General features: G+C 45.3%; 1 protein-coding gene across 1 annotated transcript in view; it reads left to right on the top strand.

The window, feature by feature from the left end:
- Positions 1-11849: 11849 nt before the first annotated feature.
- Antxr1 (ANTXR cell adhesion molecule 1) overlaps positions 11850-25458 on the top strand; it is a 188343-nt gene continuing 174734 nt past the window's right edge. The window contains exon 1 of the mRNA XM_052174247.1: positions 11850-12353. Coding sequence (XP_052030207.1) covers positions 12166-12353 — 188 coding nt within the window. The 5' untranslated portion in view covers positions 11850-12165. The remainder of the gene's footprint in view (positions 12354-25458) is intronic.

The raw sequence follows: 25458 nt of genomic DNA, 5'->3' as shown, positions 1-25458 counted from the left end.
CCTGATTATGAGAATGTTCTCTGAGGGTTGTGATTAGCTTCTTTAAGGCTCAATAAACCCACGTGGCAGTACATACCATTTGTAATGACATTCCTCATAATTTCTATGGGAGTACAATGCGGCACATGTTAGATCCACCTGTTAGCCTGTATTCAGGACCTCTCCCCTATAAAGAGCCCCTTCAGAGGCCTCAGATACTACAAATCACACCTTGGGATTGGGCTCAGATAGGTCACTGCCGCCTTACTGCATTTCAGACAAGCAAGTTTTTTCTTTTTAAAGCACTCAAAGTGGGTGGAATCAGCAAGGAGGGTTTCCTACAAGGACCCAGAAGTGTCTGTAATAATCCAAGGAGGAGACACTGGGAATGAGAGACTAGAACACACTCCTGCTGATACTGAGAACCTCAGATTGCCTCTTCCCAGGCATTGAACATTCTCCTTCTGTAAACTCTGCTTTTTTCTTTCATCTGAAGATGGCCATTGCTTCTCTTATCATTGGACAGGATAACTAGACCAGAGAGTCAGTCTGATTTATATGTCTTCCCAGTTCAAGAAATATTACCTACTGTTGAATGGTACTTCTATATTCCCTTGACCATATTTGGTTCAATAGTCTACAGTGTCCATTCCTTGATAGATGAGTGAGATCACATGGTACCCAAGCATGTGGGTCTCCACTGAAGAAGAAAGATGTGGAAGAAAGTAGACTCTCGATATCGTGCATTATAGCAGGAAACCACATTTCATTTTAAGAGTCGCTCCTAGAATCATCAGAGAATTCTTGCTCTATTCTTTTATGTTTACAAGAGCGGTCACTATGTAAGCCTAACAAAACTGAGTAGAATATTGATTCCCACCACTTAGAAAATGATCTATATTGGTCACTACCTACCAGAAGGAGGTTATCATAATTATCTTTACTATGTTGCAATTTCATCACTTTTGCAAATTAGTGTTATTTCTGAAATAATCTCAAGGTCCTAAAGGCAAAAACTTATCAAAGATCCATTAAAGATCGCAGTGGTAAGGGGTTGAAGAGATGTCTCAGTGGTTAAAACCACTTGGTATTCTTCCAGATAACCCAGGCCCAATTCTCAGTACCCACATAGCAGCTCACAATCATCCCTAATGCAGGTTTCAGGAGATTCAAAATCTTGTTCTGGCCTCTATACTCACTAGACATTCATGTGGTGCACTGACATTCATATAGGCAAAGCACCCACATACAGTAAACATAAATAGGAATTTTCAATAATGGAAAATATATAATATTAAAGCAAAAATAAAGATATTCACTATTATCACAAATTACTAAAATAGGAAATAAATATACAATACCAAAAGGATTAGAGATCCTAGTTTAGTTCTACTTTAGTTAGTCTAGTTTAGTTAGCCTGTTTAGTATGAGCCCAGGGTTTCTTCTTATGCAAATTTATTCAATACCATTCATTGGAAGGGCACACACAGATTTTTGGAAGACAGAGGGGTGATCTTTGTCAACTTCACAAACTAAGCCTTAGATAAAGGCAATGTCCTTGATGGATATTGTGAGGAACATCAAAGTGTATAGTGTATAATTTAGAAAAGGCACATGTTTTAGGACAGACACGTGATACACACACACACACACACACAGAGAGAGGGAGAGAGAGAGAGAGAGAGAGAGAGAGAGAGAGAGAGAGAGAGAGATCTATGCTTGCCCAGAGCCTCTGATTCCTTTAGCTAACCACACAGGGAGGCCAAATCCACAATGCTGCCTTTCATTCTCCAGAAAAGCAAATGGCTTCTCCCTCCTCCATAATTCATCCCATGGAAATTGTTCAAGAAACAGTGAAACTCAGCCCTGACATCTCTCCAACAATTTGCTAAGAATCTCCTATAGAAGAAATAGAGAGAAGGGGACTTCCCACAGAGAAACTTGTCCCCTTTCTGCCCCTCCCCACAGGGCTGCTCTGAGCAGTGTCAGAGCTTGGGCACAGCCAGCATAGCCAGTCTCCTACAGTGCCCAGTGCAGACAGTATGAACTGACACATGAAGCAAAGCTGGCGTGAAACACTGCTTCCTAAGCACATTAGCTAACTGCTCAGGACCAGATAGAACTGGAGAGAGCCTTTGGGGTGCCATGCCACCTGGCAGGAACCTAACATAGGCCAAAGTGAAGTTCCTCTCCCAGCCTTTGAGCGGGACCTCCTGTGTTAGCCATAATCCCCTCCACTGAGGGTGGAGCTGCTCAGACCAAGGTGAAGCCCATTGTTCTTCAAGGACCTGTAGTTTCCTGAGAAACACTAGCCACCTGTGGAGCAACTGAACTGGTTCTGTGGAGAAGTTTCCAGCCTTTGGGGGAAGGATTTTCCCCCAGCCTATATATTTGAAGGTCTCCATTTATATGGAGTATATAAACTTTGAGACCTTGAATGGCAGGTGCTGTCTTGGTCTCTGTCTCTTTTTTGCCACCTTCCTATACATCCCCAGCTTCCCTTCCAGGTAACCTGTTCGATGTAACTGTGGGCAGTTACACAGTACCAGCATCAGCCAACTATTAAAGCCATCCTGGACTCTCGGTAGCATCCAAGAGCAAGCATTTTCTACGAGACTGTGGTCATCTAGGCAGGAGCTGCCAGACGAAAGCTGGAAGATGCCCCAGAGAGAAACCCTTCTTAGGGTAAGGAAAGGGAGCATGGTCAGCCTTCCAGTCATATCTCTAATCCCTGTTTGTATCACATCTACCATCCTGTGAGCTAACGTTGCGATGCAGGGAAGAGACTCTGTGACTTCTCAGGTGAGAGGCACTGAATGGTCTGCTCAAAGCTTCTCACTGGAAGATGGTGAGTGGACCGCATCTAACTTTGTTCTCAGAATCTCACTAAAACCAAGGTAGGGACAGTAAAAGCAATAAAACTCACCAAAACATGAGACAAAAGAGTTTGTTTGACTTACACTTCCAGGTCAAGGTTAACACGGAGGGAGATCAGGGCAGGAAGTCAAGCAGAAGCCATGATGGAGTACTGCTTGCTGGGTTTCTCAGGCTCGTGTTTCTTATACAGTTCAGGGACCACCGGCCTAGAGAATAGTGCTGCCCACAGTGGGCAGACCTTCCTAAATCAATCAACAACCAAGTCAATGCCCCACAGACCCTCCCACAGACCAACCTGATTTAGACAATCACTCAGTGAAGGATTGCTGCTCAGGTCATTCTGGGTTCTGGCAAGATGGTACTTAAACCAACTACTACACTGTCTTTACCTGAGGCTGCATGCTGGTTTACACCGGCTGAAGTGTCAGTTTCTCTCCAACATGTCACTATATTTTAATAATTTATAAAAATCACCAAAGAATTTCTATTTGCTAAATCTAATGAAGATGTTTCAGTGTTCCGCCTCTGTGCTTCAATTGGAGCACATGGCTGTCTTCTCCTAGAATACCAAGCTCTTTAAAAAACATTGCTATTCTCTGAGGTTCCTCCCTCTGCCCCAGCTTTGAAGATGTTGTTTGTTTGTTTGTTACCTCTTTTTCAACACCCTTTTTCTTTAGGCATGCACATAGCTCCAGTTCCCACAAGTCATGGCTTCCAAAGCTCTTCTGTCCACACATTGCTCCTAAATGTAAAATGCACACAGCAATTTTCTGCATTGTATTTCTATAACTAAATAGAAAACTGTGGTATTAGGTAATGGGGAAGGAGAATATATCAGAAACTTTAAAGAAAAGATTTATGAAGGGACATTTCAAAGCAAGGCCAAGTCATCCAACTGGGGAGGGGGGCATAGCTATACTGCAATTCACATAACTAGATTGAGGAGTGGCAGAGACTAGAAAATGTAATCCTAACAGTTCTATGTTAGAAAAACATGATTTACGGGGACTATCAACCTGAGAGAAAACATTCCAAAAATATCCACTGTGTATGCCTAGAGCGCCGCCGCTTTGCTGGGCTTGGATGGTTTTCTTCCCCTCCTCTCTTTCCTACAGTTCCTGAATTGAGTGCATGGTCAACAACTGTGTTGTAAATGATTCCCATTAGTTAGGAAGTATGTAATGACTTCCCATGATGTTTCTGCATTGTAAGTTTCTGTCCAAACATTAAATTATGGCTCCTCCTTATCTACCACCCAAGATTTTCCTTCTGCCTTGGGGCAGTTTTCTGACTATGGGTCCTTATTTCTTCCTTATTGGCTCTTGGATTTGTAAACATTCCATTGAGTGTCTCATCTGTTTCAACCCAAAGATAATAATCCCCTTTGGCTTTCTTTATATGTTTGCTCATTGACTCCACTGTTTTCTTTGGGCGTAAAGAACAATTTAAGTGCCTAAATGTATAACATGGTTAAGATTTCACAGCAATCACCCATGCTGAGAAATATCATGGGAAGGAGAGCACAGCCCCGCCCCACCCCCACCCCCATGCCTGGAGTTTTCTATTTGACAAGTATGGTCTGGCGTCAGAATTGGTCATTACTCAGGAAACCTGCTGACCCTCATGCTTCATAGGTGACAAGTAGTTGCCTGGCTTTTACTTTGGCCACAGGAAAGGCAGATGCTATCAAGTATGAGGGTCCGGATGAGCCAGCCTCTTAGATGCCCATCTTGGTTGGGCACAGATTTATTCATCTCTGAAAAAAATCTGCCCGAGTTCTTGCTACTCTCAAGCAATTCCCAAAGGGCTCAATGCTCAGAGCAAATACACCAGAGAAACGCAGATTCATTCTCCCCTGTAGCTCTGTTCACACACTCCTTGCTCTGGTGAGCCCTAACGGGCTAGCAGTGAGGGTGAGCATCCTGGGGCTCTCATTCGAGCTGGAGGCAGTTTGTATAGCTCACAGTTTAGTCTTATCATCATGGGCTCCTTCAAGATCACTCTCAGGTCTCTTCGTGAAAGGGAGTTCATTAGAACAGAAAGAGAGTCTGTGTTCTCTTCATTCACCTCTGAACATGTCATCTTAGTGAATGTGTCGCCAAGAACGTCATTATTCTCTTGGATTTGTCATGGGGTACAAAGGACATGTTGAGTTTCCTCTCAAAGCGAGGATAAAAATGCTGTGTGCTAATAATACTGGTTATACATTTCTGTCTCCTGCTAATCTCTGTGGAAGTCCAAGCTAAGTCAGATTCCCCCACTCAAAGCCCAGGGACATCCACATAATACATCTATTGTTACTTTTTCTCAATTTTTATAACAAAAAATACTGAGAAGACAACACGAGAAAGGAATAAATGTCTCTGTGTCTCTCAGTTCGAGGTTACAGTCAACGTGGTGGAGAAGAGATGGAGGCAGGACTGGGAGGCAGCTGCTCACGTTCCTTCAGAAGGCAGAGAGAGAAACCTGGTGCTCAGCAGGCTCTCTGGCTCCTTTCTCCCCCTTTTATTCAGTCTTGGCCTCCAGCCTATGTGTCAGTCGGGTCTTTTCACTTCAGTTAACTCACTAGAAACACTCAGTCATTCCCAAATGTTCGTCTCCCAGGTGGTTCCAAATCTAGTCAAGTTGATTGTGAAGATAAACCAACACAGCCAATGAACAAGTTGATAAGAACAAATAGTAAGTAAACTTATTATTAATATAGTATTTTATTGACTTTTGAGAAATTCATATATACATACAGAGAGGAGCATCTCTGGTCAGGGATGCACTCAGAAAACTTACTGGAACTCAGCTCTTGGACATTCTTGGCTGTAGGAACAACATATTTTGATCATATTGACCCCTTATTCCTTCCACTAACTATTCCCAGATCCATCCCCTAAATCTTTGCTTGTGAAATGAATCTATACATCTCAAAAACAAGAATAAGGGCCAGCAGAGATGGTTCAGTAGATAAAAGCACTTGCCAAGCAAGCTTGGAGTCATAAATTGGATCTCAAAACTCACAAAAAGGTGAGAGAACAGAGATTACAAAGTTGTTCTCGGACCTTCATATGTTATAGCATGCATATTCCTCACCCCCATCATACATACACACACCACATACACACACTATAAGACACCATACACCATGCATATACACATACACATACCACACACAGAGAGAAATAATAATAAAAATAACAACAATAACAATAATAGTAAATTAAGTAACAGAGAGGAGCATCTCTGGTCATGGAATGCACTCAGACAACTTACTGGAACTCAGCTCTTGGACATTCTTGGCTGTAGAAATAGGACTTTTGCCATTGGATTATTGATAGTCTCAGTATGTTTTCCATTTGTTTTCTACATGCATCCTAGGAAACCAACAATTCCCAGTTGTTCCTGTATGAGCCAAAGTCTTCATCTTTGCATTTTTACAAGTTGATAATATGAATGGCCTATACACAAAGTGAGCTTTGATTCACTGTTAGAAAAAATTGCATGATCTACAAGTGGTTCTCTCTCTCTCTTTTTTAAAGATTTATTTATTTTATGTATGTGAGTACACTGTCTTCAGACACACCAGAAGAGGGCATTTTATCCCATTACAGATGGTTGTGAGCCACCATGTATTTGCTGGGAACTGAACTCAGGACCTCTGAAAGAGCAGTCGGTGCTCTTAACTGCTGAGCCATCTCTCCAACCCTGCAAGTAGTTCTCTTAAACACATACTTACTCCCAAGAGAAATTTAAGTGCAATTTTCCAGAGTCTCCCAAGAGCAATAAAATCCAAAACCCAGTGAGTGCTTCCTGAGGCTATCTTGTGGAACTACTGAACAACTCAGCAAGGTAGGCAATATTATTGTTCTCTATTATGCAGTTGGAACTTGTGATAAGGCTAGGTCAAGGAACTTCTACAGTCATCTAATTAGCACAGGTGGAACTTGCTTTACCCTGACAACTTAATTTGAGATTCTGTTACTAATTTGCAGGTCACTCTGACCAGTTTTGGAGAATGAACATTAATTCTGCATGTTTTAATAACTTTCATCAGAGAAGAGGAAATTGGACAAGGAAAGAAGCAAAACAGGCCACCACTCTTTGTGTCCCTCAAATCCCTATATCCATGTCTAGTGTTCTATAGACATTTTTACCTTGACGATGCTCATGGAGGTGCTTCACGATGCACAAGCATCCTTCACAGCACTCATCCACACATGCACTGCAGGCCCACACATTCCAAAGGCCACTTGCATGCACTTTAGAAGGGTTCCCAGACCTTAGCACAACAAACGCCATGATGGAAATACCATTCAGGCTTTCCCTGGAACCCAGCACACAGGCAGCACCGCCTGCAAAAATGAGAACAAAGACCTGATCCATCAAAGTCCACAGTTCTGGAAACGGCTCTAAATGTTCTAACCTTGCCTTTTGGCTTCTGCAGTCTGTTTTTGGCTAACTGTTCTTGCTGACTGAGGTATGTTCACAGAGGATGTGGTTTCTGTGTTTAAAAGATCACCCTAAGAAGTTCTTAGGACTGCACTGTGGTCCTGAACACACAGAATAGTCTCTGCAGGCCAATTAAAGACTTCCTAAAGGCTTGAACCCATGTCCAAGTGGTCTTCTCTAGTAGAGACCCTGCAACAGTGCCCACTGAAGGATCAAAACAATTTTGGGCTTGACAGATCTGGAGAGGTTTTTCTCTGCCATCATCAGTTGTGAACTGGTCTGCAGTCTGTGAGAATGACTCTTAAATATGCCAGAGTTGGCCAGAACTAGCACTGAACTGGCCTGGTCTGTGATTGGCTTTGTGTAGGCTTTAGCTTATCTAAGACAGCTATCCATTGTGTGTATGTGAGAGCCAGGCTTATCAGAACCCCAGACTGTGCTGACCCATTTTGATTTTTGAGTTTTGAGTTTCACTGGCCGGGTCTCTGTTCTTCGTGAAATGAATTATTAGTTCAGCAAAGGCCAGAGAATGAGTTCTTCAGAAGGTTGGGTCAATAGTGATGGCTAACATCACAGGATTCAGAATTTCCTGGTAGTTAAACCTTTGATCATACCTGTGAGAGAGTTTCTATATTAGGTCAATTGAAGTAGGAAGGCCTTCCTGGACAGCAGCTAATAACATTCCACAGACTGGGTCTCCAGCTGAGCTCCAGCATTCATTGCCCTCTCATTTCTGACCCTAGATGTGATGTGACCAGCTGTCTCAAGTTCTTGCCATCATCAGAGACTGTATCCCTTCCTATTTAAAGATCCCCTTATTGCTGTTTTGTTCCAATGGTGGAAAAATATGATTAATATAGATAGCATGTGACCCTAGCAGAGCTAGCTTGTGAGTTGGATTAAGTAGGATCTGTTTGGGGCTTATAACTGACCCATCTACAATATGAGCTTATTCTTGGGAGGGCTGTGGGTTTAGTCAGAGTTGAGTGACATTCCATCTTAAGTGGGTTTCATCTCTGCATTGCAAGGGCTGTTAACAGGGCTTTGGGCTGGTGCATTGGATTGAACCACGAACTATTTTATTTTGAAGCTAGATTCAGCTTGGCTTTCGGGATAGGGAGAGTCTTAATGTTCCTGAGTTGAACAGCTCTGACCATTTCTGAGCTGACGTTGTACACTGTCTGGCCTCTGGGATAGCTGAGCTTTGCTTGATTACTAGTGCTTTTGTCTATCCCACCACCAAAGCCAATATGGCTCAGATTCTTCAGAAGATAAATTGCTTCTGATAACTATCCTCCTGACCTTTCTACACACAGTGTGTGGTCTAAGGACTAGTGAAAACCTACAAATAATGAACTTAGTCAAGTGACATGAATGTGACTTGAATGTGTTAGATTTGTCCATTTTTTTTGGCAACTACCTATATGAGAAACAATTTAAATTTTAGTCTGTCTGTACTGTATGGAGCCCTTTTTAGAGCCTTTGTTGATAACCCAAGTAGCATGTTGGTGCCCAATGAGATTCTGGGAAGATTAGGTAGCAGCAGGAGAGAGTGAGGCAGCACCTAGCAGGTGTCTGACAGCTTGGCTGAAGCGTCTGGATCTTGGGAGGGAGGGGGCCACAGGGACTGGGTCAGTGAGAAGCTGGAGGCAATGTCTCTAATCTCTTGAAAAACAAAGACTGGAGATTTCTGTAATCCTTAAGTACTTTTCCTATGGCAGATAAAATATCTAAACAGTCAAAAACTACATCCTTGTTCTTTTGTGACCTGGCACAGCACAGGATCAAATCCCTTGCTCATCTGCACTGTGCAAATGACATTTGTCAGGTTGATGGAGGTTTCCCACAGCTTATTTTCCTGATGTCCACAATATGTGGACTGTTTAGACTCTTTTTACACCCTAGCTTCTACTTGCTCTCAGACGCACCAGAAGAAGGCATCAGATCTCATTACAGATGGTTGTGAGCCACCATGTGGTTGCTGGGAATTGAACTCAGGACCTCTGGAAGAGCAGTCAGTGCTCTCAACCACTGAGTCATCTCTCCAGCTCTCTAGCTTCTAGTTACATAGCTGGGAGAGGAGAAGAGAGAAGAGGAGGATGAGGGGGAAGAGGAAGAAGAAGAGGAGAAAGAGGAGCAGGAAGAGAAGGAGAAGGAAGAGGAGGAGGAAGGGGAGGAGGAGGAGGAAGAAGAAGAGAAGGAGGAGAAGGAGAAGGAGGAGGAAGCAGCAGCAGAGGAGATGATCCTCTTGGATCAAAAGGCTTCTTTGAGGAATCCTGAATGAGGCCTGGCGGCTGGTACACTCCAATACCTGGACGACTCCAGCTACTTCTCTGCCCTCTCTAGGGCCACATTTATCCTCGGTGGGGGCACACTCTTCTACCCTTCCCACTTCTCTATAAACACATTTTGAATGAGATCTTCCATTCTGGAACCTAAGCCTCTGCTTGTCCCATGCAGCGGTATTTTTGGCCTTAGAGAGCTCTATCAAGGGACCTTTAGCTCTCTTCCAGGCAGACCTTCTAGACCACCTCCCCATTCCACCCCATAATATTCTCAAGGCATTCCTCTGCCACCCAAACTCTTAAATAGCTCAGAGGACATCCAGGGCATGTGAATGAGATGTTCTTAACCCCGTCACCTCCTGTCCCTTGCTTCCCTGCTGGGGCTTGTAAACCCTGCCCTGCAGCCTCAGGCACTTTCCTTCTTACACTGTCCTCAAGTTCCTCCTTGCCCTGGACCAGTGCCCCCCGCCCCTATCCCCCATTTTCCAACCTTCATTGGTCCAGCTGGCTTCTATAGAGTTCCCTTCCTCTTTCTTATCACAGAGCTTGGTGGGTCCAAGATGGGTTTTCCTTGTTTGGGGCAGGAGAAACTATAGGAAAAGCAAACTTAAGTCAGTTAGAGTAGTTTTACTTCTCCTAATTATTTTTTTTCTTGCAAATAGCAATTTCAAAAATGTGGGCACTAGTGGTCCTTGAAGACAGCTTCATGGACAAGCACATCTGGGAAACTGTTAAATCATTTTTTTCTACAGAAATTCTCCAGTGTTTAAAGTGATAACAGGCACGTATTAGTTACCTGTGATTGCATAACAAACTACCCCAGCAAAGTCAGCAGCTCAGAACACAGGCAAACATTGTCTCCTGCTTTCCAGGGTTGGGAGTCAGGGAAGCGCCAGGCCAGGTGCCTGCTTGGGTGTCAGAGGCTGCAGTCACCTGAAGGCTTGGCAGGCACTGGAGAATTAGCAATGAACCAGTTAATCCTCAAGCAAGTCACCAGGGTTGGTGTTGGCTGTCTGTGGGGAGTGGCAGTGTCCAGCCACATGGGGCTTCTCCACAAAGCTGTGGGTGGGGGTGAGGTTGGGGGTTCCTGATATGCCACTGAGCAGCCTCAGAACTGATCCGAGAAGGGAAGCTACCTGCCTCATACCCCTGCCTCCAAAAGTCAGACACCATCAATTCTGCACTGTGAAATAAGTCACTTAAATATCATGTATAAGGGAACTTCATGTGGAAGGTGTGTGAATTAAGGCTGGGTGACTCTACAGAGTACCTCAGGGGAGCTAGTATAATTCTCTAATGATGTGCTTGTTTGAAAACACAATCAATGATCAATAAACCATTTCAAGATACTGGAATTTCAGGGTGTGTGCTTCAGAGGAAAACTGAAGGGGAGGAGAAAGGGCCTCAGGCCTCCCTGTCTGGAGAGCTGCAGCTGGGGCAAGAGTGCACATTGATTTGTGACTTCCAGAGAGGGTGGGGAAGTTAGACCTTGTGTCCTTTGGTAACCGGGACTCGAACTAAGGAAGACCCTTCTGTCTGGAGAGGCAAGCACGTGACTCACGCGACAGCACTTAATCCCCTGAGCTGTCCACAGCCTGGAACGCTGTTTACTTCCACAGCGCATCAACAAAGATGGGGAGGGAAAGACAAAGTTCACAGGCAGAAGAAGAGTGGTTACCACAGACTCCCTAAAATGAGGAGATGCGGACAGTCTCGATGCCTTGGCTGTTCCGAGCCTCAACGACTACATTTGGTGGCATTGCATGTGCAGATTTCAGTCAGAGCCCTTTGTGATCTGCAATAAAACTACGTGCGATCATGTGATGGCTCAGATCGCAAAGGCTTTGTGCTTCATTTGCACAAAGGCTCGTGTTTGTAAAGTCCTGGCCTGGGGTTGGAGCCATCCTGCTCGAAGGAAATGCGTTTTCATCAACTGTTTACAGCGACTGTATCCGCAGATACAGAAGAGTAAAACAGAAAGAAGACATGGGGGCTGGGGAGGTAGGGAGGATGAAGAGGTGGCCGTGGAAAAGGCAAGAAAGGAGATGGAAAAGAAAGATTAATTAAAGGCGTGCAGCTCACCTGAAAACTCTATTAAGATTTATCCTCTGCCAAAAGTCCGCACCCAATTCTGCCCCAAGGTCTAGCGGACCCCAACATTTTCGCCGCCCTTGGCCACAAGATGGCACTGTTTGGACTTTTTCACCAGGAAAAAAAAAAAAAAAAAAAAAAAAAAAAAACTAAGAAAGGAGGGGAGAAAGGAGGGAGCAAAGACACCGCACTGCCCCAACCAAGAACAATTTGAAAACCCACCCCATCATACTTAAAATCTAGGACAAAGAGCCGTCGGGACGGAACTGCTACGACTGCAAAGCTTCAAGCGCAGCCTGGGAACGGCCTAGTAGCCGGATCCCAGCAGCTCCACAAAGCAGAGCGCCCTGGGTCCCTGAAACTCAAAACCCCGGCGCAGAACCGGAGGAAACCAAAGTGAAATCCTTGAACTTCTCTGGACAATTGCTTCCGGGCGGGCGTTTGCAGAGAACCGGGGGACCTGACCGGAGCCCAGGCCGCATATGGCGCGCCCCTGATGTCCCACGGACGCCAGCGAGGCCAGCGCTCCGGCTGCAGCATGGACCGCGCGGGGCGCCTGGGAGCGGGCCTGCGGGGACTCTGCGTGGCTGCACTCGTGCTCGTGTGCGCCGGACACGGGGGCCGCCGCGAGGACGGGGGACCAGCTTGCTACGGGGGATTCGACCTCTACTTCATCCTGGACAAGTAAGTGTCTGAAGGATGCTGCTCTGGGGCGGGCGGTCCCTAGGGAGCACCACAGCTGGCCTCGGGTCCCCAGCTGCGGGGCGCCTGGACTGCTTAGCCTGCTTTCTTTGCTGTCTCTGGCCTGGAGCTTGCAAGTCCTGGGAGGATGCAGTTGTCTCTATTTGTCTTATTGCTTCCCACTTTGGGGAGAAGGAATTGCAAGCAGAAGTAGAACTTGCAGACACTTTCAAAGTTGGAGGCGAGAGTACTCTTCAACATTAGCCATCTCTTTTTACAAAATGTAAAAATGCAGTCTTTGTTCTCCTGACCTGATGCCTGATGACCTTGGGCACTTGGGGAAGTCCAAGGCGTGGATTCTCCACCTCTGGGGTTCCAGCTAGTTTTTTTGTGAAGACTTCCATGCTTTCTCATGCACCCTTTGCTTAAGTGCTCTAAGCACCATTCTGCCCCCTACCCTATAGACTGATGCCAGCTATAAGGCCACTCTTCTGCCTGAGTGGTGTCAACCAAAAAATGCTTTCAAATACTGGAAATGTCCCCAGCACCCCTTGCCTTCAGAACTAAAGTGTAGGTAAATTTGGGTAGTTGTTTTTTGACTGATGGGCTGCCAGGAAAACCAGCAAAATTACTCCCTACTAAAGTGAACTTTGCTTAAGGAAGAACTGCGTTAAGGCCAGTTCGACACTTTCCAGATCCCTACAGGGTTTGCCAAGCCACAGTTACTCAAGTAAGCTTCATGCACTCTGCTGAAAAGCAGCTACAACAATAAAAAGTCCCTCAAGATCCGGGCTCCTTAGGTCTGTGCCAGTGCCAGGAGAGGCGCTTGCAGTTACAGTGGTAGGGAGGTGAATTTCACAGACTGGAAAGTATTTGGGAGTTGGAACAAGAGTCCTGAAAAATAAGCTGGCCTCTGGACACCAAATGTGCTTCCCAATTGCTGCTGGGGTTTGGTTTTTCCGTAGGTAGAGGCTGTCTTGAGCTCCAGATACTTTGGATAAAAAGCGAGGTCTCTTTCTTAACAGATTTACGAGAAGGTGGATACTGAAAATGCAGGCCCGGGCTAGGAATTGGAAAATCTTTTGTTACTTTAGCAGGTGGGAGCTGGAGTTCCTGGGCCAGGGAGACTCTGGGACTGAGTCTGGAACCAAAGGCACTCCCCATTGTGCTCCCCTAAGGGGACTTTGGGTCTGGATCTGTGCCTCAGTTGGCAGGATGTTGCCTTGGATATATAAGCTCCAGCACCACAAAAGCCCAGAAACTGAGTGTGATGGTGGCGGTGCATGCCTGGAATCCCTGCAGTTGGGAAGAGTTCAAGGTGATCCTGGGCCCCTAGGCTACAGAATGCATTTGAAGCCAACCTGGGTCACCTGAGGCTGTCTCAAAAGACAAACAAAAACAACAAAAGCTGTAGCCCAGGAAATTCCAAGAGACCCACTGGGAAACTTGGACAAACTAAAGCGCAGTTTCTTCAGAGGACTGCCTCAGTGCTGTGAGCTTAACCTGGTGGCCTAAATCTATGATTTTAACTGAATTTTTGGTCCAACTTATAAATGGAATTTCTTCAGGTGATGGAAGGGATTCAGTAGAATCATCTTAGGATCATTTCTGAAGGGGGTACAACTGAGTCAAAAGTTAGAAAAAAATTTCATAAAGAATAGAGAAGACATGCTTTCTCTGCAAAACTTTAACTGTACTACTAGAAGGCACATTACTGAAAATGGTTTGGAAAGGCTAAGAGAGTGTGCGGACAGGACTATCCGTGCAACCTCAGCCTTACATCTGACAGAGAATGACAGGGACACAGAAGCCAGGAAGAAGACTAGAGGGGCTTTGAATGCCTAAGCTCTGTGCTCTCCTGGGGGTCCTGGGGGTGCAGATAGCGTAAGTGAGATACGACAGGCTGCTGAAGTCTTTGCAGCCTCGTTTACTCTCTGGAGACTGGTCTTGGGGTGGAAAGGCTAATTAGAAAATAGCTTTACGTCTTAATTTCCAAAGAAAACTCCATGTTAAAGCTAATATATGAACAGAAGCATTCTGACTCACTAGCATTTAAAGAAGTGTGGTGGGGGGGGATGGTATGCTATTACGTTGGCAGACTTTTAGGCATTACAGTGTCCAGCAGTGGCCACCTGTGTCCTGTCTTGTTCAGGATGGTGTGAACTGGTAGTCCTTGTGGACTTGAACTTCATGATAGAATTTTCTAGAAGGGCAGAAGTGCTTCATGTTCCTGCTGTCCAGAACAGTAGCTACTTGCCATGTGTGTCCGTCATGCAAATGAGGACGTGAACTTTTAATTTTGTTTAAATTAAATAGTCGCATGTGGCTGCCATATGAGTTGTGTGGATGAGAGGACGCATCGGCAGAGCGTCGTGTGCTTTTAACACAGCAAAGGGTCTTCTTTTTCATCCAACACGTCTTTATCTTAAGAAAAAAAATGCATTCCCTTACTGTGAGTCTATGGTCGTCCTGTTTATAGTAGAAAGCTGAGAATTACCTAAATGTCCAACAATGGGATTTAAGTAAGACGTGAAATATGCAGAGAGCTGCACACTCATTGCAGATTGTGCGTGTTTGCAAGATATTTTAGGAGAAATAGATAATACTTATACTATTATGTTTCCAAACATTGTATGCATTCCACCTTTGTAAGGAGCGAGGCCAGGCTTGATTCCAATGCTGGGGAGACCAAAGCCAACCTGGCTAAGTAACTAGAGTCTGTCTCAGAACTGAGCAAAACAAAGCTGATGCCTCTGTGTGTGTGTGTGTGTGTGTGTGTGTGTGTGTATGTGTGTATGTGTGTGTGTATGTGTGTGTGTGTATGTGTGTATATGTATGTGTGTGTATGTGTGTATGTGTGTGTGTGTATTGTGTGTGTATGTGTGTGTGTGTATGTGTGTGTGTGTATGTGTGTATATGTATGTGTGTGTATGTGTGTATGTGTGTGTGTGTATTGTGTGTGTATGTGTGTGTGTGTATGTGTGTGTGTGTATCTGTGTGTGTATGTGTGTGTATGTGTGTATGTATGTGTGTGTGTATGTGTGTGTGTTTGTGCTTACTTACTATTAGGATAGCATTCCTCTCTAGACACTAATAGTTTAAACTTTAAACTTCTGAATTTCCAAATTTCTCTACAGTAAACATACCGGTTTTAAAATCAACAAAATGTGATTTTGAATTCCTAAGGACTGTGAGGAGAGGAGCTGTGGGCAGTGGATTGAGTTCTCTGCCCCTCACTATTAAGAAAGAAGCCCCCTCCCCACACTTAATTCTAAGCCTCTTTAACTTCCTATCATGGTCTTTCTTGGGTGTTTTTATGCTGACTGAAAGCTTGCTAGAATGTCTGCGTCGTACACACACCTCTAGCTCGCCGCCCACAACCAGGCGAGTCCATGTGATTTCTAAGTCCAGAGCTGGAGGATGGGCCACCAGGAAGGCATGGCAAACAGGCGGCAGGACAGTCCCTACAGAGGAAGTCCTCTGTCCTGGAAAGGAACTCCCCAGACACTGCTGTGCATCCCAGGACCGAGGCAAAGTGGGAAGGGAAAGAATGCTGACTGGGTTTGTGTTTGGGCTCCTGAGACCCTTGGCCGCTGAGGTGCTGGCCACAGGCAGGAGTCTGCGGCTAGCTCACTCCCCACCTCTGCAATGCCCTTGCCTCCTGCAGTCAGTGGCATTTTTAAAGCTCAGCTCATTTCAGCTCTGAGCAGGATGCATCTCTGGCCTGGAGGGAGCCCAGATTATATAGTTAATGGAACGTCATGCTTTCTCAACCAGGAGCAAAGACCATATAATGATAACCCACAACACCACAGTAACACAATAGGGCGTTATTAAGAGCTCTGGCAACTGGGCCGCACAGGGCTCTACACTGATGGAATTTCATGTTTATATAAACATGCTTTTCTGGTTAGAGTTGGGAAGAGTAGTTTGCTGGGAATTCAATCAGGGATTTGAAAAGTCAGACTTGGAAGGCCCTGTCGAGAAAAGAACAACAGAGTCTCTCTTAGGTCTCCCGGGGGGTCTCCAGGACCCACTGTGGACATAGATGTGCTTTCCCTTCCTGGCAGGGTCCTTAGACACTGAAATGTGCATTTTCGTGCCACGTAGTAATCTTCTTTATGTAGAGGGAGATGGAGGATTTTCCATCTCCGGTCTCAGGGAAGTGCTGGCCATGATACAGACCATGTTCTTCAAATCAGAACACCGAGAGGAGACCACAGGGTGAAGGGTGGGGGCTCCAGGGCCAGACTTACTTTCTGTTCAATAGTGTCTCTATCCCGTTTCCCTCCAAACAAAGGAAGCTCACTTTTTCAAATTCCCATGGGCATTCCAAGGTGGTACTGATTTGCAGGGCTGTGAGGGAGTGCGTCATCCGAGGGACACACACACAGTGGATGCAGACAGATGCTTGTCATCCTAGACTGGAACCTCATAGGCAGAGATTGCTTTCCTGGAAGAGACCTGGGTTTCTAAGTACTGACTTGCACCAAGGGACGTTTGGAGAGTATGAAGTTCAGACAGCTCCCCTCACCCATGAGCTTTCACAAGGGACCGAGGAGCACTGCCTGGCGGGCAGACAGGTTGATCCCTATGCTGTAGATGGGAGAAAGCTTTGCTCCCTACCCACCTGGGTTAGAACTGCCCAGAAGCACGACTAGATCCTGGCAGAGCAACAGAGCAGGACTTTCCTGCCCCCGACTCCCAGCCTGGCCCCTTCTGCTCATCCCTCTCCCCGGCGCCATTGGGCTATAATGAGAAGCACATGGCGGTGCAGCCCGTGAGATCCAGTGGGTTCCAGGAATTGAAAATCCCTGCACCAGCGTTTCAGTAAATCATGGAAGACAAGCAGTTAAGACTGCCTAATTACGGAGCAGCTGCTAGACCACTGTTCACCAGTTGCTGCTGGTAGGAAATTCTGCACGCTCCTACCAACACCCCTCCCTCTTTCCAGAGACCTGGGGCTGGTGATTCACACTCCAGGGTGTGATCAGTATTCTGCACTTAAAGGTCCAATGAGTTAGTAGCTTGTTCAGATTGAAATCGACGGAAGAGGGAAATTTGTTTGCAGATGTGTCAAGGCACACAGATGTAGCTTGCTTTCTGAAATGCCTGGGAAGGTCCTTTAGGGGAAGGAGAATGTAAAACTAGCGCCAGGAGAGGGGCACCGGGTGCACTGGAGCACACCTCGGACAAGGGCAACGGTAACCTTGGAAGACACCGGGATGAGCATCTCTCTCTCCAGGGCCAGGAGTCTCCTTTGTTCAAATGTTCCAGCACTTAGGTTCCAGGTGTGAAGAGGCCCTATCAGGCCTGTGTTGGTTGGTAGGACTGCCTGCAAACAGGAAGGCTCAGTGTGTAGACAAAAAACTAAGGACAATGAAAGTGTTTGTTTGGTGCTTCTGTCTGGGTGGGCACTTTATCTCTCCTTTTCTTGACTCTGGAGATGTGGGAAAACTCAGAGTCACACTGAGAATAGAATCCAGGAGGCTGCAAGAAGGCAGCTGACCTATAATTATAACCTGTAATCATCTCCCAGCACCCTAGGGACAAACTCTGGCATCCCTTGGACAGACAGAGCTGACATACAAATGCAGATTAGACTTGCTTTTTGCATTATATGCTAACATAAATGGGTTTGGGGGTCAGAACAAGAGACCAGACTGGGCCACTTGTATTAATTTAATTATTCCATAACACAAGGCAAAGAGGATATTTGGACATTTTGACATGATTTTTAGACATGCCAAGTTCTCATTGAAAGAGTCATTCGATTTCTTCCATTACACTTGGCTTATTCTTTTCATGTATTTGGCGTAGATATGCTCTCAATAGTGATCAAAGTGATTGACGCACTTGGCCCAGCAATGAAAGCCCGGATAGCGCAGTGCCTGCAGCAAGCCACTTCCCGCCTCAGGAGCTGCAAAGAAGGCTGAGGCCGGAAGTCGCCTGGACTGGTGGCCTTTTAGGCAGAGGACATTAAAGGACTCTGGGATTCCAAGGCTCCAGTGTGGATTTGGGGCAGGGTGGGAAAGGTCAAGTTTAGAGCAACAAGAAGAGTAACAAGTGGTAGCCACAGCCAGGCCCCCTGCCAGGCGCTGTGGTATAAACGGTGCCTGTCCAAGCCTGTTTAGCCTTTGCAGTCCCCGTAACATCTGAACAGTCATGGTCCCCACTCACTGGTGGTGAAACTGAAGTGAAGGTAGAGACTGCTTTACGTGGCAAAGCCAACCTCAACTCTCTGATCTATTCAAAAGGTGCAAAGACTGAGAAATCAAACGAACGTTAAATCAGTCAGGAGACAAGCTAGGTTATGCTGTGGTGATGAAAAGCCTTCAAGTCTTAGTGACAAGCTCCACTCATGGCCGTCCTGGGAGCTAGAGGACAGAGAGGCTCTTCTCCATCACAGCTGCAGAGGAAACACATCAGAGGAGGGAAGTGACTCAAATCCTTCCACTCACAGCCCACTGGCCCACACTGGGTATGTGTCCTTACCTTGAAGAAAGGGAGTGAAGAAATGTATGCTTAAGAGGAAGAAATGTCAGGTATGTGTGGGCATTTGCAGCCTCTACTGCAAGCGTAATTGCATAGTCTGCAGACTTGCGTAAGCAAGAATAGCAGCTAAAGTGGGATACCGAGCCAACACGTCTGGAGGGGGTCAGTTTGGAGCTGCATCTAGGGCATTTTAATCAATCAGAAGTTACTACCAGCATAGCACTTCAGATCTTCCTGGGAGGTGATGATGCCCTTCCATTCTTCCCCTCTCCAATCTCTCCATACTTAAGAGAAAACTTTGAATGCTAACTGAACTCCAGAGAGAATTCTTGCTCGAATGAGAGAAGATGATGTAATGTGGAGGAGGAGAGCGGTATAGCAGCAAAGACCATTTCTTGCCCATCGGTGTTGACAAATCTTATTTTATATGCATACATACAAGCTGTGATGCTTTACCCAGGATGGTACTACCTTGGCTCCTTTCTCACCAAGACTCCACAATGAACCACGTGTGCTTTGTGCGGAATAGGGGAAACCAAGCCTCAGTCATAAGGGTTATGAATGCCAACTTGGGAATCAGACAACTCCAGTTTCAAACCTCACCTCAATGTTTGACCAAACACTATGAACTTGGGATTTTAAATCAGTTAGTCTTTCTGAAGCTTGGTTTGTCCTGTTAATAAAATAAGGATCAAAATTTATGCTCCCAGAAATGTTCTAACGATTAAAATCTTTAACCAGCGTTTGGAAAATGTATACTAAATGATGAGTGGTGGTGGTGATAAAGATGGAGGTGCTGATGTTGATGGTGATCAGGATGATGGTGGTAATATAGTGATGTGACAGGTGGTGGTGAGAGAGATGAAGGTGATAGGGATGGTGGTGATGGTAGTAACAGTGATAGTGATGGGGTAATGACAAGGCTGATGGTGACAGTGGTAGTAGTGACAGTTCATGACAGGTCATGGTTACAGAGTTGGTGATGATGATAATGGGGGTGATTGTCATGGTGGCTGACGGTGACAGGGATGATCATAATGGTGCTGATGAAAGAGATGCTGGTGGTCATGATGCTGGCAGTGATGTGGTGATGATAAGAGTGACAGTGGTTATGGTGGACAGCAGTGAGGATAACGTCAGTGGTCATGGCGCTGTTGATAACAACTAACCCAAAAGAAATGCCGTGGGCAACTGATTCCTCCCTATCTCCCAAGCAATGAGATCATCTGGCCAGGGTAACGGGCATATCATATCTGTTTAGTTTTCCTCCTCTTCCTCCTCCTTCACCTTTTCTTCTTCCCCTCCCCCAGTCTCTGTTCTGTCTCTCTCTCTCTCTCTCTCTCTCTCTCTCTCTGTGTGTGTGTGTGTGTGTGTGTGTCTGTGTATGTGTGTGTGTGTGTGTTGTGACAGGAACTCATATAACCCAAGCTGGCCCTTCAACTCCTCCTGGCACTCCTACTTCTGTGAAGTGCTGGGATTACAGGCATGGGCCAACACGCCTGGCTCAGGGATGTGTCATTTCAATTTAGTACTTATGAAACAATGCTAAGCCTTAGGACTTGTAGAGCCCAAGATACATCCTGTTCTCAAGGAGCTCAGGGTTCAGTGAAGCAAACAGAGCAAGAGAGACTGCTGGTGAAATCATGCAGGTTTACAGACCCAGGAACATGACAATTGAGTGAGATTCTGTCAGATGTTAAAGAAGCAATGTACAAGAAAGCCAAGTGGCACGTACTCTGCCCTGTGAGTGTGACAGGGAAAGACCTCCAGAAGTAAGTTTGAAGATTAGTAATTAATTTCTTTTTTTAAGATTGGGAGTTTCTGAGAACAATGGCGGCCAGTGTGTGTGTGTGTGTGTGTGTGTGTGTGTGTGTGTGTGTGTGTGTGAGTCACCTGTTTTTGTGGTGGGGATGAAGAGAATAAGGATAAGGGGATAAGGGAAAGAATGAAGGAAACTGGAAACTGTTTTAAGGAGCAAGACTTGCACGGTTGGTGAGCTGTGCGGGAGGCAAACTGCCTCAGGAAGACGCAGGTTTCAGAAAGTGAGAGGATCTTGTCATGGACAGGAGAGTCTGAGTGTGTGGGGCATTTGGGTGGAGACGCTAAGTAGGCGGCTTCCCTGGAGCCTTAGAACTGAAAATAAAGCCTTGAATATTGTTAGCCCAAGGGCAGCTATTGATGTGGGCACAGGTAATAATTAATATAAAATACTAAAATAAGGACTTTAAAACGTCAGAAAGAGGTGAAGTTTGAAGAAGATGGCCAAGGACCAGTCCAGAGGAATTGTCAATAGTTGTCCAGGAAAAGAAGAAACTGTACTCATATTAGGCAGGGCAGAGCAGGGCAGTGGGGAGAGGGGCCGTACAGAGCTGGGGAAGGAGGGAGAGCCAGGTGAAGGGTGACCACCTGGGACATTTGCCTCTAAAGTCATCTCTACCTGTGCTTCTGGTATTCAAGGGTGGTGCATCCTATAAGCCAGGCACTTTGGCTGAAGACCCGGGAGCAATCCTTCCTCACAGGGCATCGCCTTGTGTGTATGTGCAGCAGACCTGGCCGCCCATTCTCACTGCGGCGGTCACTTTAGCTCAGGTCTCCACCATTCTTACCAGTTCAGTGAAATCTTGCTCAAGTTGATCTCTTTTGTACCTCCTCTATCTTGTCTCCTGGAACTCTAGCACCAAGTCAATCCATTTTGGTTTATTTGTTGTTGTTGTTGTTGTTATGTTATGTTTTTTTTTTAACACAAATCTAGCCTTGACACAGGTTTCCCTAAGCCCCACCTCTCACACGCTCTGAACACAATAAAGCTCCTTCAGGACCAAGTGTGAATGCCTTGGTAAAACACCAGGAACTTTTATTGCTGTGGTCACCATGTAGCTCCCAGGTTCTATTTCTTACCACATCCCACACCTTTTAAACTTGCAAGGAAATGACAGTGTGGGTTCTGCAGCTAAGCCACGCCCTTCAGCTGCTGAGCGGTCATCGACTCCATCTATATCTAAGTGATGCCCACTTATCTTAAGACATTAATTGTGGGCTTCTTATACATTCCCTCCCCCCCCCAAAAAAATTAAGAACATCCAGCCCTCAGCATTGCATCTTGACTTAAAAATCTTTCTTGTTTAGAGTCTCTCAAGCCCAAACAACTCCTGCCCTCTGACAGCTGTGGCGTGGTCCAGAACATATATGGAGAGGAAATGTGTTTAGAGTTCATCAGGACACATCTCCTGCACACTTTATCTTTTCCATTGCCCTCCAGTGCTCATTGGTGGACAAAGAGTACAAACTAGAGCACAAAAGGCCTCCAGGGATGGCAAAACTTTATGAGCAGCATTTTAGTCCGTCTGCTGTCACCCCTCCCATAAAAAACAAATACGTCTGTGCAATGATGCCGGAAAGAAATTAAGAAGAGAGCAGGGCAATCCCAGTTGGAGCCATAGCACTCCAGCAGTCAAGCAACAAACCTGACAAAGTGAGATTCATCACTGAGTACTTGTGGGATGCTAGGGATCCTTGTTACCAAGGTGACCAAACATCCTGGCTTGCCCAGGAGAGGCCTGGTGTGGTTTTGTTGTTCCAGTATAATTAATAGCTTCCTCTGTCTCTCAAAACTGGCTCCATTTGGCTTTTGAATTTTAGGGTGATTGTGATTGTTAGCTGTCATCAAAGAGAGAACAGATTAAAGACAAACTGTAACTGACCTTCTACCTTCTGATCTGCTAAAGTGGGCAACAGTCAACATTTAAATGACCCAATTTTAAGCCTTTCCCAAGAGCCCCACTCCAACATTTCCATATCAATTTAAGGAAATTCTGATATCCTCAACAGTGTGAATTCTTCACCATGAACTGCAATTGTCCATTTCCCAACCCCACCATGGGGAGGCAGTATTGGATAGAGGTCATGAGCATGGGGTTAAATGCTGAGGTCTTAGGATTTGGAGCAAAATTCTAGCCCAGCAAATGTAGTACAGATCACTGAATAGGGCAGAGATAGCAGAGCTGGCTATCAGAGTACTAACTGTTGTTACTAAGTGGCAATGAATCAACCCCAAGCACAGTGCCTGCTGCCTAGTAAGTGCTCAGAACAAGAGCAATCTTAGTTATTAACCTGCCAGTTCCGAAGAACAGACCAGGCACGGGTGGCTGACTGAACAAATGGATGACATTCTGCAAAGCTCAAGAAGATGAAGATAGAGAAGATGTTGAAAAAGAAACAAGGGCATCAAGGCCTGGAGAAAATCCAGCTGTGCTCATTGTCCATCCTGGCAACCTAGCATTAAGTCTGAGTTCATTCCTTGGGACTCAAGGTGGGATAGAACCAAGCTGTCTACTGATCTCCACTCTTGCACTATGGCTAACATGTCCGCCCTCAGATAAGAAAATGTAATACATTTTTGAAAAAATGAAAGGAAGACATTAGCAGCTCTTAGAAGTATTATATGTGAGCATCATAAATGCAAAAGCTAAAACTTAATGAGCCAAGGAGCTCAGTGAAAGGGAAGAAAGCTTGTGACTTCAGGAAAGGAAGCTAAGCACAGACTGCTCACCCCTCCCCCACCATCACCTAGCTGTGCCCCATTCTCTCACCAGAGGTCTTGGGAGGTGACTGGGGAGCTCACATCACAGCCAGTGGATGGTGACACCCAAAGCTAGTAGGAAATTAGTATGAGAAACAGCGCAGATGGGCCGAGCTTCACAAAGGTCAGCCAGGGTCTGTTTTCAACCCTGTTGCCAAGTTTAGGAAAAAAAAATAGAAAAATACTTTGAAGGAGTTTCTTGAACACTAACAAACAAAGCCGGAAATAAATATGAAGTAAGAAGTAGTGAAGACTGAGACCAGGTTGGACAAGACTGTCCCTTGCCACTGTGTGCTAGCCCTGCACAGGGCAGCTAGGAGAGGGGGGGCGGGGCAGGCATGCCACAGGGGAAATATCCTGGGTATCTTTAAGACCATGGTCCTATCCAACATGGACTTCTAGGGATATTCCAGGCTTCTGTCTTTGATTATGCAGCTGTGGTAGGGTCCCAGAATGAGGCAGAGCATGAAGGAGCCTTGGGTAGAGACCAAGAAAACAAGATGGAACCCAGGAGTGGTGTAACTATATCCAGAATTAACTAACAAGCCTTGCTAGGGTGATTTTTTTTTTTTTTGTATCAACAGTTAAGGTCAAGAGGCAAGTCTGTCCTCAACTCTCCCTAGCCTGACAGAGATTGTTCACATTAGCCTATCAAGACCAACCACATTAAGGATCGTCAAAGCTTAAGAGGAAAGTAAAACTAGTGTACAGTTGCTTGTTGTCCTGTTAGAGTTCAGTTACAGTTCATATTCAAGGATGAAGATGGAGCCTAAATATTTTTTTAACACCTTAAAATAAGTAATTAAATAAAATCAAAAGTAGGAAGTAAAAGTCGGTTAGCACCTACCAGGGCTCTGAAACATTCGACGCAAAGAATTGTGATTGCTCTCAGGAGACAGCCATATCAGGCTCCTTTCAGCAAGCATTTCATGGCATCCACAATACAGAGCCTTACAAATACAGAGGGAGATGCTCACAGCCAACTACTGGACTGAGTGTGGAGTCCCCAATGGAAGAGTTAGAGAAAGGACTGAAGGAGCTGAAGGGGTTTGCAACCCCATAGGAAAAACAACAATATCAACCAACCAGACTCCCCAGAGCTCCCAGGGACTAAGCCAAATTACATGATCTTAGACAAATTCTTAAAACATATGAGTATGTAGAAAAGTCTATGTTCATCAAAAAAAAAAAAAAAAACCCAAAACATAATAGATTTCTTTACTACTCCTCAAAAGTAAGGCTCAGATTGGTATTTAATTTTTTTTATTATTCATTATTGATTGCTCTAAAGACCTCAGTACTTAGATCTTGAATGAATGTGGCTTTTAAATTCCTCACCTAGCCTCAGACATGTAGATTTCAAAATATGTTCCATCCATGGGCCTTGCTGAAAAGATTAAGTGAAAAGATTGATACCAAAATGGAAAATACATTTAAAATAAGATGTAACAACAACAACAACAACAAAAACAAAAACAAAGAAAAGAAATATGTAATGGCCTTAACAATGTTGCCAATATGATTATGGAGCAAAACTTAAGAGTTGGTTGATTTTTATAGGAGAAAACACACATTTTTGTGTAAAATAATCGAATTTTCTTTTACCACATTTTCTTAAGCTAGAAAATACTGTTAGCTTCTTTCTCCATTCTCTTCCTCCCAAACCCACCTGCTGGGTCATGGATGAGCTAAAACACCCTCTATTGTGATGATAATCACCTCCTGGTATAGGTGCACCCCATCCCCACCCCCTCATCCCCCAAGTTCCCTTCAGGAGAGAAGTTCTGCCTTTCAGACATTGCATTTCCTGAGGGAGACTGGGAGAGTGGAGTCCTTTGGTTTTGGACACATTGGCTCATGCACAGTTTGTCCTGTCCACAAGGACTGGGAGGTTTCTATACAGAAGGAGGCAAGGATGGAGACCTTCCTTCTCAGTCTGTTTAGGAAGCTGAACCACCCGATGTATTTACTGAAGACAGAATGATCATGGACAAAACTTCCTGCTAATTTTGAATACACACCCTGAGTTCTAAA

The sequence above is a fragment of the Apodemus sylvaticus genome, chromosome 2, assembly GCF_947179515.1.
Source record: "Apodemus sylvaticus chromosome 2, mApoSyl1.1, whole genome shotgun sequence".
In the NCBI taxonomy this organism is placed as follows: Eukaryota; Metazoa; Chordata; class Mammalia; order Rodentia; family Muridae; genus Apodemus; species Apodemus sylvaticus.
The sequence above is the reverse complement of the archived record's forward strand: the minus strand, read 5'-3'. Positions and strand labels throughout refer to the sequence as shown.